The 15,012-nt window shown below is 39.9% G+C and overlaps 1 protein-coding gene across 1 annotated transcript in view; it reads left to right on the top strand.

The window, feature by feature from the left end:
* GTF2F2 (general transcription factor IIF subunit 2) overlaps positions 1-14,791 on the top strand; it is a 156,090-nt gene extending 141,299 nt beyond the window's left edge. Inside the window, exons 9-10 of the mRNA XM_065896101.1 lie at positions 316-459; positions 14,238-14,791. Coding sequence (XP_065752173.1) covers positions 316-459; positions 14,238-14,357 — 264 coding nt within the window. The 3' untranslated portion in view covers positions 14,358-14,791. The remainder of the gene's footprint in view (positions 1-315; positions 460-14,237) is intronic.
* The last annotated feature ends 221 nt before the right edge of the window (positions 14,792-15,012 follow it).

Raw genomic sequence — 15,012 nt, 5'->3', positions numbered from 1 at the left:
TAACTGGTGGCCACGCTGAACTGATATACTTTCGGTAAAGAAAGGCTTTTTGCGAGGAAGTGGACACATTATGTAAAGCTTTAGGGAATAATGAAAACGGGTTACAGATGGGCTTTAATACCTTCTTGGAGCCTTAAAGTTCTGAGGAGCCCTGGGAGCAGTGAGGACCCCAGGTACTGAACCACCACCCTTTGACCTGCTGCTTTGCAGCTTAAAATCTAAGCGTCACGTGGAGGACTGAAAAGAGAGTGCCTGTGTTTCAGAGTGAGCATGTTGAATTAATGCCTTCCGGGGTTTTTTGCTTTTTGCACCTAGATTGAATATGAAAGGAAAAAGAAAGAAGATGGGAAACGAGCTCGAGCTGATAAACAACACGTTTTAGACATGTTGTTTTCGGCCTTTGAGAAGCATCAATATTATAATCTTAAGGACTTGGTGGACATCACAAAACAGCCTGTGGTATGTATATGCTCACATTGATCCTTTAAATACGTCCTGCTTCATTAATACAGCTTTCCTGAAGAGAAGTGTATTGTAAATGAATAAGTTCACTTGCACCTATGCTGATGTCAGGTTTTGTTTCAACACGGAAAAGATGTCTCAGTGTAGCCTTTTTCCCCCTCCCTCCCTCCCTTCCTCCCCCTCCCTCTCTCCCTTCCTCCCCCCCTTTCCTCCCTTCCTTCCTTCCTTCCTCCCTCCCTCCTTCCCTCCCTTCTTTCCTCCCTTCCTTCATTTTGTTTTCTTACCTCAGCTTCATTGTTTTCAATTTTAAATACATTTAATATCAGTAGTTCCATATGAAGAAAAGGTGGATTTGTCCTCCTTTTGACTGATCCTTGACTTTAAGCCTGAAGTCTCTTTGTTTATATCATTTCTAGTCTGTCTTTTGTTCTCTTACCTCCCTCCAAAAAAGCTCAACTTGGAAGAGTTGTATGGGTCTTTCACGGTGAATGTTTATCCCCATTTTGTGAACTGTTCTCTGTGGATTTTTTTTTTTAATCAGAATCTATCTAGCACTAACATTAGGTCTTTTTAAACTTGAGCTGTACTGCCTCACAATGCTTGTTGAGATTATGATTGCGTTGGGCTATTCTCCATTTTCAAGGAAATTTTTAATAAATTGATGTTTTAGAAAGTTTTTGTTTGTTCTATAAGTAATCATTTTTAATCACTTCTCCAGACTCTTGTGCCTATTTGCTAATAATTTGTGTTTCTAATCCATTTAAAATGTTGGTAACAAGTAAGGGATCTAAACCCTTTCTCCAGCCTTGGGTCACATTTCCTTCCATTTAACTTTCTCACACCTGAGATTAGCAAAGTATCAAATTGAATTATATTTTAGTATTTTAAGTATTTAAGTATTTTAGTATTTTACCTAAAGTATTTTACTTTACAGGTTTTTAAAAATTAGATGGAAACCCCCTTGTTTTTGTCCTCTTACCCACTTTGCTTTATTATTTTGTCCGCTTTGCCAGGATACTCAAGAATATGTTAATTCTAAGGGCTCCATTTATTTGCTTCAGAATATGTAACAAGATAACTGCTTTTGTAAAATATTTTAACATAAACGGCTTGGTATAATTTTTTTCTGATTTATTCAGAGCTTTAGGAAATTATTTCTGAAACTTCAGTATTGATGGTACGGCTTCCCACTTCTGTAGAGATTTCTTTACTGTTATATTTCATCCTTTCACTTTTTCATTAAGAAAGAAATTTGAATTCCAAAAGACCCAAGTACTTTGTTGTTGTTTTTTTTACCAGAGAGGAGGAAGGTGCTCTTGCCGGCTGTATTATCAACTCATCTTAATGACTTCGCTCCCTTCAGCATCAAAGCCTTAGAAACAGCATTCCAAGCTAGATAAAAAATTTGAAATAGAATAATTCATAAGCTAAGCTCTGTTTCTTCTGGTTTTAATGAAGTTTACCTTTGTATTTTATATATACATGAAAAGGCCATTCCAGAAATTCTGGATGCAAACAGTATATTCTCATAGAAAAACACACACACACACACACACACACACACACACAATTAGATATGGGAAAATAAGCGTTTGTAGAGGGCCATTCAGATGATACTAGGGAAAGCACTTTCTTTGCCCTTAACATGGGATGACATATTTTTAGAGTTTACTCATTTTGCATCAAAGAAAAGGGGTAACTAGTATTTCTCTCAATCTTTGTTCTTCGGATAATTTTTACATGGTGGAACTCAGTGAATCTCTTATAACAGAGCTTCTTAATTCATGGTCAGTAGATGGGCTTTAGGAGATCCAGCAACCCCCTGAATATGTACAAAAATGTGTGGATTTTTCTGGGGAGCAGATTTATAGTTTATATCAGATTCTCGTAGAGAGCCTGGGAACCTCAAAGAGCTTGAGAACCACTGATCTAGAAACAATTATTTTATAATAGTTTTATTATTTAGGGACTAAATTGCCTCGGCAAGTGTAAAGTTTTTGAAGGCAGGTTTGTATATTATTCATATCCCTAAATATTCATACATTCCACAACACAAACATAGTAGCAATTCAGTAATTGATTTAAGAATCAGGAGATGGCCCATCCTCTGTATTTAAAGACCACCGTATTTTCCTCAGATGGATTTTGACAGGCCTCATGTCGTTTATGGCAGGAGCAGGGTAGAAAGAGCCATCTCAAGAAAGCATGGAATGCCAGAGCTACCGTTATCCTCGCATAGAGGGGAGGAGAGGACAGGAAGTGGTCAGCATGGACTCCAGTCCTGCCATTTACCTCAGTGGGATCTGGAGAAGTCACTTCCATTGCTAAAATTGAGGAGTTGGACTGGATAATCCTTGTGAGCCCTTCCAGCTCTCCATCTGTGATTCTTTCTTTCTCCTATTTCATCTCCTCCTCTCCACCTCCCACTCACATTTGAACTGAGTTGGCAAAGCCCCTTGACCTAGAAAGAAAGTGGCCAGAGCCCAGCTCTCCTCTGTGTAGGTAACTGTCCCCTTTAAAAGGTTCACAGGGCATAAGTCAGTCTGTACTAATGGTCATGAATATACCCTTATTAATTTGATTTTAGTCTGAGCAATACCAAGAGAATAAAGGAACCCAGTGTCGCATGAAGGTCAGTGATCCAGGAAAGAGATTTCCTGGTATGATGGAAAGAGCACAGGACTGTAAGTAATAGGATCTCAGTTCAAGTCCCAGCCCTGTCATTTAGCCAAAGAGTCCTAGGTATTTAAATGCATTTAATGTTTAATACATTATATAATTTAATATTTAATTTACTTAATATATGACATTCTTAATATAAAATTTACCAATATATTCAAATTAAATGTTTATCATATTACACTTTGTAAATATGTTTTTAAAATACCTAGTTTACAGGATCCTTATAATAATTAATGTTTATGAAAGTTGCATTTGTCAACAGCAAAGTATTTTACTATTATTATTAGTGTTATTAAACAAATTTTTGAGCCCTGTGTAAAAGGGAAGAAAAGAGATCTTTGTGTTAATCAGTTCTTTAGTATATGCATTTAATGACATGCTCTTGTTTTCTTTTTTTTAATTAATTAATTTATTTATTTATTTATTTTGGCTTTGTTGGGTCTTCGTTGCGGTGCACAGGTTTCTCATTGTGGTGGCTTCTCTTGTTACGGAGCATGGGCTCTAGGGGCCCACGGGCTCAGTATTTGTGGCACGTGGGCTCTAGAGTGCGTGGATTTCAGTACTTGTGGCACGTGGGCTCAGCAGTTGTGGCTCGTGGGCTCTAGAGCACAGGCTCAGTAGTTGTGGTGCACCGGCTTAGTTGCTCCACGGCATGTGGGATCTTCCTGGACCATGGCTCGAACCCGTGTCCCCTGCATTGGCAGGCAGATTCTTAACCACTGCGCCACCAGGGAAGTCCCTGCTCTCGTTTTCTGATGGCCCCCAATGCCACTTTTGATACCAAGTTTCTAACCATGAAGTGTATTGCTTTAATACATCCTCTTTGTTATTAACACTACTACTGTATTCTTAAGTTACCATCTGCTTTCTGACCTTTAGAATGTCATTTTTGACATTCTGAGTGAATCTGAAGTATTTTCTTGTTTTTCCAGTTCCTTCCCTTCTATATTCTTCTTCCTAAAAACCTTCACTTCTACAAGCAAAATTATTGATTAGAGAAACTGCCCTTAAGGGCTAGCCTTTTTCTCTCATTTGCCGGTGTGTGACTTGCATAAGCAACCAAAGAATTAAAGTTACTCATTAAGGGCGAATAAGCCAACTTTATTAATATGCCAGGCTCTGGTAACCGATAAAAAGTTGGAAACACGGTATCCATTTAAAGAAGTGTTTTTATGCAGTTTAAATTTTGACTTTTTTTTCCCCCCTCTCTAAAGTAAACTATCAGAGGAAGCCTATTATTTCTCTCCTGGCAGTCTTTGCTCTTTCACCTTGAATGTGTTACGTCTAGTCTTTCTTCATATTTTATTATATCTGTAAAATAGAAACATAATATCATTTCCTTCAAAAATACAAACCAGGGCTTCCCCGGTGGTGCAGTGGTTGAGAGTCCGCCTGCCGATGCAGGGGACACGGGTTCGTGCCTTGGTCCGGGGAGATCCCACATGCCGCGGAGTGGCTGGGCCCGTGAGCCATGGCCGCTGAGCCTGCGCGTCCGGAGCCTGTGCTCTGCGGCGGGAGAGGGCACAGCGGTGAGAGGCCCGCGTACCGCAAAAAAAAAAAAAAAAAAAAAAAACCACTAGGAACTGTATATAATTGCTCCCTTTGAAACACCAAACTGCGAAGACCATTTTGAGCCCTAGCATACTGTTCTCTTAACACAGCACCCATTTCCCAGTGTTTCTCTAAACATCCATTTCTATTAGAAGTGTCGTCGAAAATCAGCTCTAATTATAACTGAACCTCTTCATTTCCTTATGCTCTAAATCCACTCAATTTTACGTCAAGATTCAGGGAAGTTTATCTTTAATTATTGATGACCCTTCTAAATCAGCAGCCCCAATCATGTCGATCCAGTGGACCATTTACTTTTTAATTCAGTGTATGTAATTGAACAATTTGCATGCTTTTATAAAGTAAGTTCAAATCAACAAGAAAAATGAGGCGGAGATTTGCATGGCTTTGATTGTGAAGCGGCTTGGTACCCGCACTTCAAATTGCCTAGCACTAAATAATGCGGAACAGACTTGTTTATTTGCCCAAAGTAAGCTTTTGATAAAACCGATGCAGCGATAAGGTAGTGTTAACATAATCCTCAGACTTTGTTTCCAGACAGGCCTAAATAAATGCTTGAACAGAAATAAGTGAAATTCGGCATCAGTGAGATACAAGAAGATATGCTTTTTTAAAGGATAAAATAGCTAGGGAATTTGATATACTGAGCATTTCTCCTGTCAAAAAAATAAAATTTTATTTACAAGTATATGCTCCTATAGATCTGTGAATTGGTAGGGACTCTTTCAGCTGCAAAAAAGAGAAACTCAGCTCAAGCTAGCTTAAACAAAGATAGAATTTATAGGCTCCCGTAGCTGGGAAGTTCAGGAATGCATCTTGCTTTAGACGTGGCTAGATCCAGCTACTAATATTATTTAGTTAGAACTGTCCCTCCCCATCTCTCCACACCTTTCCTCATCATTCTGTGTGTTGTCTTTATCCTTAGGCAGGATCTTGCCATGTGGTAACCAAAGTGGCCTCCTGAAGCACCTCACAGCTAGCAGCCTCAAAGCAGAAAGACAATATCTGTCCTGATGATTCCAGCAAAAGCTCAGGGAGGACTTTAATTGCCCTGATAGGGGTTGTATGCTTATTCCTGAGCCAAGGGTACGGAAGTCCATCAGCCGAGCCCACTGCCTCTCCCACCCGTGTGCCACACTGCTTGGTACAGAAGTAGCACTTGATGAGTCATAATCATTTGATTGTTATCTCAAATTTAGTTTGTTGAAAACAGAACTCTTGATTTCTACACCCCTCCAACCCCGACCCCCCAGACTTCCCCATTGCAGTGACACCACCATTCCCCAAGTTACTCAAGCCAGACATCTGTACTCCTGTTTCCTCTTCATGATATCTATATTACACATTATGGTACATATATATCATATATATGCTATATATCTCTGGGTCAGGATCTTAAAAGTAATCCTAGAGATAATCTAGTCTAAGTTATAGTCCCAGAGAAGGAAGTTGCCTAGTGGCTTGAAGGCATCTCTTACCACATTGCCTCTTCTATTCAGACATGTGTATACAACCAAAGACAAGCAAAGAAAATGTTTTTCTGACAATAGGAGCCCCTTTTTAATGAGCAGGGGGGAAGCTAATTTCTCTCTCAGGCAGACTGCTTTCAAATGTCTGTGTTATTAAGAATCACCAGGCTTCTCTGGTGCAGTGGTTAAGAATCCACCTTCCAATGCAGGGGACACGGGTTCGAGCAACTAAGCCCGTATGCCACAACTACTCAGCCTGTACTCTAGAGCCTGCGAGCCACAACTACTGAGCCCGCGTGCCACAACTACTGAAGCCCGTGCGCCTAGAGCCTGTGCTCCACAATGAGAGAAGCCACCGCAGTGAGAAGCCCGCACACCGTGATGAAGAGTAGCCCTCTCTCACGGCAGTGAGAGGAAGCCCGCGCGCAGCAACAGAAGACTCAACGCAGGCAATAAATAAATAAATAAAAATAAATAAATTCATTAAAAAATTAAAAATAAAAAAAATTTAAAAACCCATTTTTACTTTGGATTAGAAACTGAATGAGCTAAGATAAAGCTTAGATTCCATTCTCTATGTACTTAGCTTAGATTAACGATGATGATTCTTTTAAGTTGGTTTCAACTTTTTAATGATACAATTTTTAAAAATTGATTAACCAATTAATTTTTACTTTTGGCTGCGTTGGGTCTTTGTTGCTGCACGTGGGCTTTCTCTAGTTAGGACGAGCAGGGGCTACTCTTACTTGCGGTGTGCAGGCTTCTCATTGCGGGGGCTTCTCGTTGCGGAGTACGGGCTCTAGGCGTGCGGGCTTCAGTAGTTCTGGCTCGCGGGCTCTGGAGCGCAAGCTCAGTTGTTGTGGTGCACGGGCTTAGTTGCTCCGCGGCATGTGGGATCTTCCCGGACCAAGGCTAGAACCTGTGTCCCCTGCATTGGCAGGCGGATTCTTAACCACTGTGCCACCAGGAAAGTACCCAAAATGGGTTTTTTTACATGTTTGAAGTTTATTCCCAAATGTACTACTGAATAATGCTGTTTTTATTATAATTTCTTGTTCTGACATATGCTTTCCCTTTTTTACATGATTCCTTTTTTTTCTTTTCCCCTGAATCTTTATCATTTCCTTTCTATTCTCTCTTCATGTCTCCTATAACTGGAAGTTTTCAGTTTTGAGTGGTACTACCAAAACTAAAAAGACCACCAATTTCCCAGCAGAGCATATTAGCTAGTGACAGCCCTCTGTGAGACTTTTTTTTTTTTTTTGCTGCGTCCGCTCTTTGTTGCGGTGTGTGGGCTTCTCTCTAGTTGTGGTGCGCGGGCTCAGTAGATGTGGCACGTAGGCTTCGCTGCCCCGCGGCATGTGGGGTCTTAGTTCCCCGACCAGGGCTCAAACCGACGTCCACTGCGTTGGAAGGCAGATTCTTAACCACTGGACCACCAGGGAAGTCACGAGACTTCCATTTTAAAAAATAATTATTTGCAGCGGCTGGTTAACTTAGTTGGTTAGAAGGTGGTGCTAAAAAATAACAATTTGCTTGTGAATTTGAGCCTTAATTAAAAGCTTTAGAATATGAAATGTCATACTAAAATAAATTATTAACTATGTTGAATATAAAAGGATAAAAGTTGAGCACATTTATGAAATTTTAATGCTTTCCTTATGAGTAGAAGGTTCTAATAACTAATAGATTTACTACTAATGAGTTTATTATGAAATAGTAACGTTTTCTCTTTTAATTTATTGTACGGTTTGTTTCAGCCTTTTTACTGTTTTTTCTTTTTTACCTTATTTCTGCGTGGGGTAAAATTGGGGGTGAATTTACTAACATAACCAATTGAGTCCATATTTTACGTGAGATATTACGTAGGTAAAAGCAACATCTGACATAGGCTCCCAGTATGCAAAATTGGGCATTATTTACATACAGAATTTACATAGAGTTTTAAATTAAGCAGTAGGGCACACAATTTATGTTTATTCTGAAAAGTGTCATTATTCATAAAATCTCTTTCTCCACCCTTCCAGTCCTATTTAATTTTAAAGGGAGGGAAAAGTAAATGTTTAAGCTCATTAACTGCTTTCTCCTGATTTCTTTATTTAGTCCCTGAGCAAGCTAGAAGGAAGGACTTGTTTTAAGTTTGCCATCCTTATGGGAATTATCTTATCCATGGCTCACGGGCCTAGCCGCTCCGCGGCATGTGGGATCTTCCTGGACCGGAGCACGAACCCGTGTCCCCTGCATCGGCAGGCGGACTCTCAACCACTGCGCCACCAGGGGAGCCCCATCAATCCTTTTTTAATCCTTAGCCAGCAAACCTTTTATCTACTATTGCCTTAAAGTAAAACTTTACTATCTATTCCAAATATTTTAAGGGTGAATAATGCTTCATTGTTGAGAATACTAGCTAATTTCCTAAAAATTCTTTATGGTAAAATATATACCTAAAGAGTCTCATTGCTTGCCATTTAATTTCTAGCAATATTTTCAAGTGGACTAATAATAACTCTGCCAATTGATATCTTCTTATTTTTTGTACGTTCTAAAACTACTTGTCACACCAAATGCACTAATAGGTAGTTTCCATGGTTCTAAATGCAAGAATTCATATTTATATTTCAATAGGAATTTTTTTCATCTTTATTAAGTTTTAGATATCTTTGTATGTTCCTAGTTAACACTTTTAACATTAACTACATGAATATATGTATGTTTTTTTCCCCCAGTTGGAAGCCGTCATATCCCAGCCTTGGAATACCTAGCAGTATTCCAAGGTTAAGTTATGTTTAGCATACAAATAAACTAATACACTTTAGAAAGCATGTCTTTAAACATATAGTTAAAATTAAAAGTTTTGGCCCAAAGGAAGTAAACTTTATCTGAAATATGGAAGTATGTGAATCATTTGTGACTCACTGCTGGACAGATGAAGTGTTAACTAAAAGTAAGATGATTTACCAGCACATGAATATTAATGCAGTAATAAATTTCTTCTTTAGAATTTGGATTAAGCCATAAAGTAGGGCTGGGGGTGGGTAGAGTTTGTGGCTTGGCCATTTCATTACCGATCATCTCTCTGCTTCTTAGAGTTTTACAAAGGGAGGAATGCAGCCTGTGGGACCCTGAGAGGAGGACAGGGTGGAGACTAGTATAAAAACAGAGGTGAAACCAGAAGGAAAAGAGGAGAAAAGTGCTGAGATGGCCCATGTTGCAGAGATGCCCTCAGTACCATCTTCCCTCTCCTGTTCACAGTTCTGTCTAAAGGAATGAAACATAGGTTGCCTTTGTTCACAGCTTATGTATAATGTGCAGTTTGTTTATCTTTTTAATGAAAGAATTTTGTGCCTTGGAGCCACTAACATCTTCATCAGTAAGTCCTCTGTTCTGTTAACCTTGTTTAAAGGAGTCACAGTTAGTCACATGAAAATCACATAAATATGAAGTGATACTTTGAAATTATCACGTAACTGATCATGAATGCCCTTGCCTCCTGGGTCACTTTATAAAACGCAGGTAGCAGTTTCCCTATGGTGACTGTTAACCAGTGCCATCTTTGGTATTGATTTACATGATGCACATTTATTCCAACCTTTTTGGGAAGATTTTGTGATGATAAGTCTAGTAGGGTTATATCTTTAGCTTATCTAAAGCATTATTATTTGGTGATCAGCTCTCTGTCAAAGATACATGTTTTTTATCAACTTCTAGGAATTTAGTTATAGTTAGTCTGTCATTATGTATGTTAATGCTTAACACTCAAATGCCCGATAAAATGAAATGCAGATAAATCTTCCATTTGGCTGGCAGAGCAGTAGAGGAAAAGATGGTATGAAAAATGGCAGAGGTGGAAGCTGGTAAGGAGGGAGAAGAAGAGAGGCTAAAATAGTAGGCTGTGACTCTACACAGGTTTGTCTTGATCTTGGGGGGGATCAGGAATTTGATCTGTGAGTTTCCAGCTCTTTGGCCACCACCATTTTGTCTTGATCCACACATGCACACCACATCCTACTCACTAGACCTCTCTGCTCCAGTATGTGCTTTGCCTTTCCCTTGCAAGGAAGGTGTAATGTTCTATCCCCTTTTTCTCTGCTTTCGGGCTTGCTGTAAATACCCTCCCACACATCTCTTTGATGATGAATTGCTGGACCTGAGCCAATTTGTTATTTCAGATCTTGTTCTGCAGAACTGCCCACAGTTGGTAATGAGACATCTTTCCAATCCTACGTGACATAAAGGTGATCTACTCAGTTCTGGAATCTGGTGTTTAAAATACAAGTGATGAGGCAAAAGATTAAATTGCAAAATCAGTGCTTAGAATTAGTAAGAGGAGAACTAGTTTCCCTTGATCCCTGCAGAGACTTGCCATTCAGTTCAAATGATCAAATGTACATCCTCACAGAACCTAACATCTTGACTCCGGCTGGGTTAGGTGCCCCTTCCAAGTGCTCCCATAATGTCCTGCGTGTTATGTCCTATTACTGTGCTTCTGTTTTAGTTTATGATTGCCTGCTTATAGGCCTTTGTTTCCCCCATTTAACACCCTGATCTTAAACTGTGAACTCTGTGATGATGACAGCAGACTGTGTGCCACTTAGCCTGATACTAGAATAAATATTAGTGTGAAGGTATACATTTTTTAAAAGGAAAGTTAGATTACCAATTAATCTTTAATCCTGCTAAAACCTTTAAAATCTCCACCTCGGACTTCCCTGGTGGTGCAGTGGTTGAGAGTCCGCCTGCCGATGCAGGGGACCCGGGTTCGTGCCCCGGTCCGGGAAGATCCCACATGCTGCAGAGCGGCTGGGCCCGTGAACCATGGCCGCTGAGCCTGCGCGTCCGGAGCCTGTGCTCCACAATGGTAGAGGCCACAACAGTGAGAGGTCCGCGTACCGCAAAAAAAAAAAAATCTCCGCCTCAGTTGGCTTTGTCTCAAATAATATTTTAGCAGTATAATACAGATTTTAGTAGTAAATGTCATTCAGATTCAGGTAATACAGTTTAATCAATTTTTATTTCTCAAACCGGGTCATTGCCCTATATGTTAATGAGATGAAAAATGAAAACAACTAGAATTAGAGGTTTATTCCTTTGGGCCTTCTAAGTGATCTCCCCACAGCCAACCACGCCGTCCAAAACCCTCTTAGCTCCTTACTCTTAAGCACACCCATTTCACTCACTGTCAGTGCGCTGCAGCTCTGATGTGCAGTCGGGCCCTGCAGTGGGAGCACAGGGTTTGATGGGAGAGATAGACATGTACACAAACAGTTATAATATAGTTGAGGGCTCTCCCTGAAGTATGTACAGTGTGAAATGTAGATCTGAGAGGTAGGACCATTAGGGAAAGTTTCTCTGAGAAAGTGACATTTGTGCTGAGTCGGAAAGGATGAGGAGTTCAGATCTGAGAGAAGGGGATGCGCATTACAGGGAAAGGGTAGAGCACATGGAAAAAAACCAAGAGCATGCAGACGCAGAAATGGCAAGTGCGCGTATGGGGAGGTATTAGAGAAAGAGGCCAAAGGGCAAACACAGACCTGGGTGGATGCCTGTGAAAGAATTTGGAATTTAGCCTGTAGGCCAAAGGGGAAGTCAGAGAAAATTCTGAAACAGAGAAATGACATAATCTCACTGTTCTCTACCTATGTCTTTCCTTCAAGGATTTTCTGACCTTGTTTTTCTCTATTGTTACTACCACTTTCTCTGCTAATGCTTTGTGCCAAGTTAATTCATTTAGTTATAGTAGAATGGTCTTAGGTTGCAGTTTGGAACATTCTCAAACTTCAGAAGTTTGCCCCTCCCTCCCCAAAAGATTTCTATACCATGCTAGATATGGCGACCCTCATCCCATCGTGTTACCTGACACATTGGCAGACTGTGACTGTCTCATTGCATTCCTATTGTTAGAAAAGAAAAAAGAGCAACATCTTTATAAAAAACAAATAACTCCATAACCTTATTATACTATTGATAGTTTAATAAAGTGAGGATGGGCTATACATGAAGACAACTGAATTTGTACCCTTAAGACTTTCTTAATATTTTGTGTTTAACCCTTTCTAGGCTTTTCATCTTCTGTATCCAGATTATAAATGACCCTGCTAGACTGGAAGTGAAGAGCATCTGTCAGGCAGCCACCGTGCTCCTGGCGCTTGCTCTGTTCATTTTTGACCCATCACAGTGCATCCACAGTTGCATGATTGTTTGTGCCCAGAGTCTGGCCATTCTCACAATAAACCATTCTTTGGAATTTTACAAAGAAGTCATTCATGGCACCTAAACTGAAAATCAAAGCCCAGCCCATCATTTTCCACTTATGAATCCTGTTTATTAGAAAGTAGTTTGCGAACAGTGTCCCATTTTTTTCGATGCAATCTAAAGTAGCAGATGACAGGCGTGCACATTACCTGGCCGTCTGAAGCTCACCTGAGTAATTCGCTTACTCATTACGGGTGGGTCCTTCGGTGAAGCCAGCTGCAGAAGGTGTGGGAGGCAAGCAGGCCTTCTCCTGGGGAAACCCAGGCCTCCTTTGGTTCATTGCTGCCACCTGCTGGGACCTGGCTGCCGGGACGGGGAGGCTGCTCCAGCGAGAGCTGAGCCATCCAGGGCTGTTTGAGGGACCCGTATGTAGTTCCAGTGCTGAACAGGTGGCCCTAAATGGAAGTACTTTATCAGCTGTAGAGCATTATACCAGTCTGTGTAAGGTGGTGTTAGGTGACGTTGATTCACGCATACTCTTCAGCGACCGTGAGGCTGAGAAAACTAAGTAATACTTGGAGGACCCAAAGGTGCCAGACTATTAGAGCCAGAAGAATCCCTTAGGCAGATGCTGTGGATTTTAGTGTAGTTAAATCAGGCTCCTGGGGGCTTGTGAAATGCATAGTCCCGCCTAGCCCCAGAGATTTTGATTCACTATCTCTAAAATGGGGCTTATCTCACAGGCTCCCCATGCGGTTCTGATGCCGATAGTCTAGCACCACACTTGAGAAAGGCACTGCCTTAAACATTATCAAGGTAGAAGCTTCTCAGCCATTTTTCTAATTAGTGCCTCATTTCAGTAAATTTTTAAAATTTACATAATATTACATCTTCCATCCATGGGATGGGTCACTGTAATGTACCTGTAACTGGTTCTTTGAAGCATACACATAAAAATTATTGTTGGGTTCGTTTGTTCTGCAGTAAAAAAAGAAAAAAAGAGTCCGTTTTAAATGGTTAACTTTTCTGTCTTCCCCAAGAAGGAAGTATTGTAGTTTGTATTGATCAGTTGATAGTGAAATGCTTTTTCACCTTGGGCAGTGGCAAGCAGCGGTGGGGTTTGATATTACATTTGTCATAGCCATCATTTTCATGACTGTAGTAAGCATTTGGGTAACACTGAATTTTCAGGTGCCTGAAATACCGTAATGCAGTGTTCTGCCTTCCATCATCACTCACCTCTTTCCTTTGGTGGAGCCAAGCACAAGAAAGCTGCAGCCCCCAGAAGAAAAATAAGTGGCCCAATAGCAAGTTTGAGAACTCACCTTAGAACTGAGACTTCTGGGTACCTATCATGTGCTTGCTTCATAGAGTATTAATGTCCCAAAGATATATGTCATTTTTTTAATATATGCTCCTGCTTCTGAAACAACTGTTTCCAATCCAAGAATAACCCTATCTGACTGTGAACTCAGTGATGCCACTGAACTCAAGGGCAGATCACACTTGGTGTGCTGTGTAATCTTAATGAATTAAGCACCAGCAAATTTTCTAGTGTATTTTCATCTAGACTTTTTTTCTTCTTCTTTTTTTTTTTTTAGCTCTCAAGGTTGCTGGCATTCAGGACTTCCAACCCCTTTAATGCAAATGATCATATATTTAACGCAGTTTTCATGTATTGTATGCATGGAGTCAAAACAGCAGTTTATTGAACTTCTTTATAGAGAAATCTTGTCAAGCTTTCAGGATCATAATTTTTATTACTAATAAAAGTGTGGTTTAGTGTATCATTTTATTTTAAATCTTGTTTCCTGCGTTCGTAATCTCATCTGTCAAGGTTATTTTGTTTTTGTTTTTCAGTCGTACCTGAAGGAAATCTTAAAAGAAATTGGTATTCAAAATGTAAAAGGGATCCACAAAAACACGTGGGAGCTGAAGCCAGAGTACAGACATTATCAAGTAGAAGAAAAGAGTGATTAAGAAGACACGAAGCCTGCCTGCTAACAGAACAACTAAAGGGTGATGCACTAAGCAAACGGCCTTGATACGTGAAATCCTTGAGCACCATCTGTTATGGGGGGAAATGACTGGTACTTTAATTTCTCTAGGTAAATTTTTTAAACAATAATTCTTGTCAAGTTGCTTAAGTGATTTTTGAGGAAAAAGAACACATTTATTTATATACTTAATCAGATTATTCATGATGCGGTTGGGGGTTGAAGAAGGCTTTTCTTTTTAAATACTAACTTTTAAAATGTAAAATTAGGAAATGTTTTCTAAATGAGGACTCCCTGTACTTGTTTCTCTCTGAGGAGCTGAGGTAATAGAGATCCAAACCGAATGGCATAGCAGGAAAAAAGTAGTCAACTACAGAAACTCTCAAAAGGAATTAAAAAGAGTTCCTTCTTCTGAAATTGTCGAAGACCAAAGCTGTCTTTATTTTGTTTAACAGGTGTCTTGTTTCATGTTCACGCACATTAATGAAAGGATAGCATTTATGTTTGTACTAAGATGATTATCATTAGCTTATTTTACCCTAGCGATAGGGACATGAGAAATGGAAAAAATCATGGTCAATTAGTCTTTCTTTCTTCTTTTAAAATAATTAGAAATTGGGAATTCCTGGCCGTCCAGT

Source organism: Phocoena phocoena, chromosome 18 (genome assembly GCF_963924675.1).
Source record: "Phocoena phocoena chromosome 18, mPhoPho1.1, whole genome shotgun sequence".
NCBI classification, from domain to species: domain Eukaryota; kingdom Metazoa; phylum Chordata; class Mammalia; order Artiodactyla; family Phocoenidae; genus Phocoena; species Phocoena phocoena.
The sequence above is the reverse complement of the archived record's forward strand: the minus strand, read 5'-3'. Positions and strand labels throughout refer to the sequence as shown.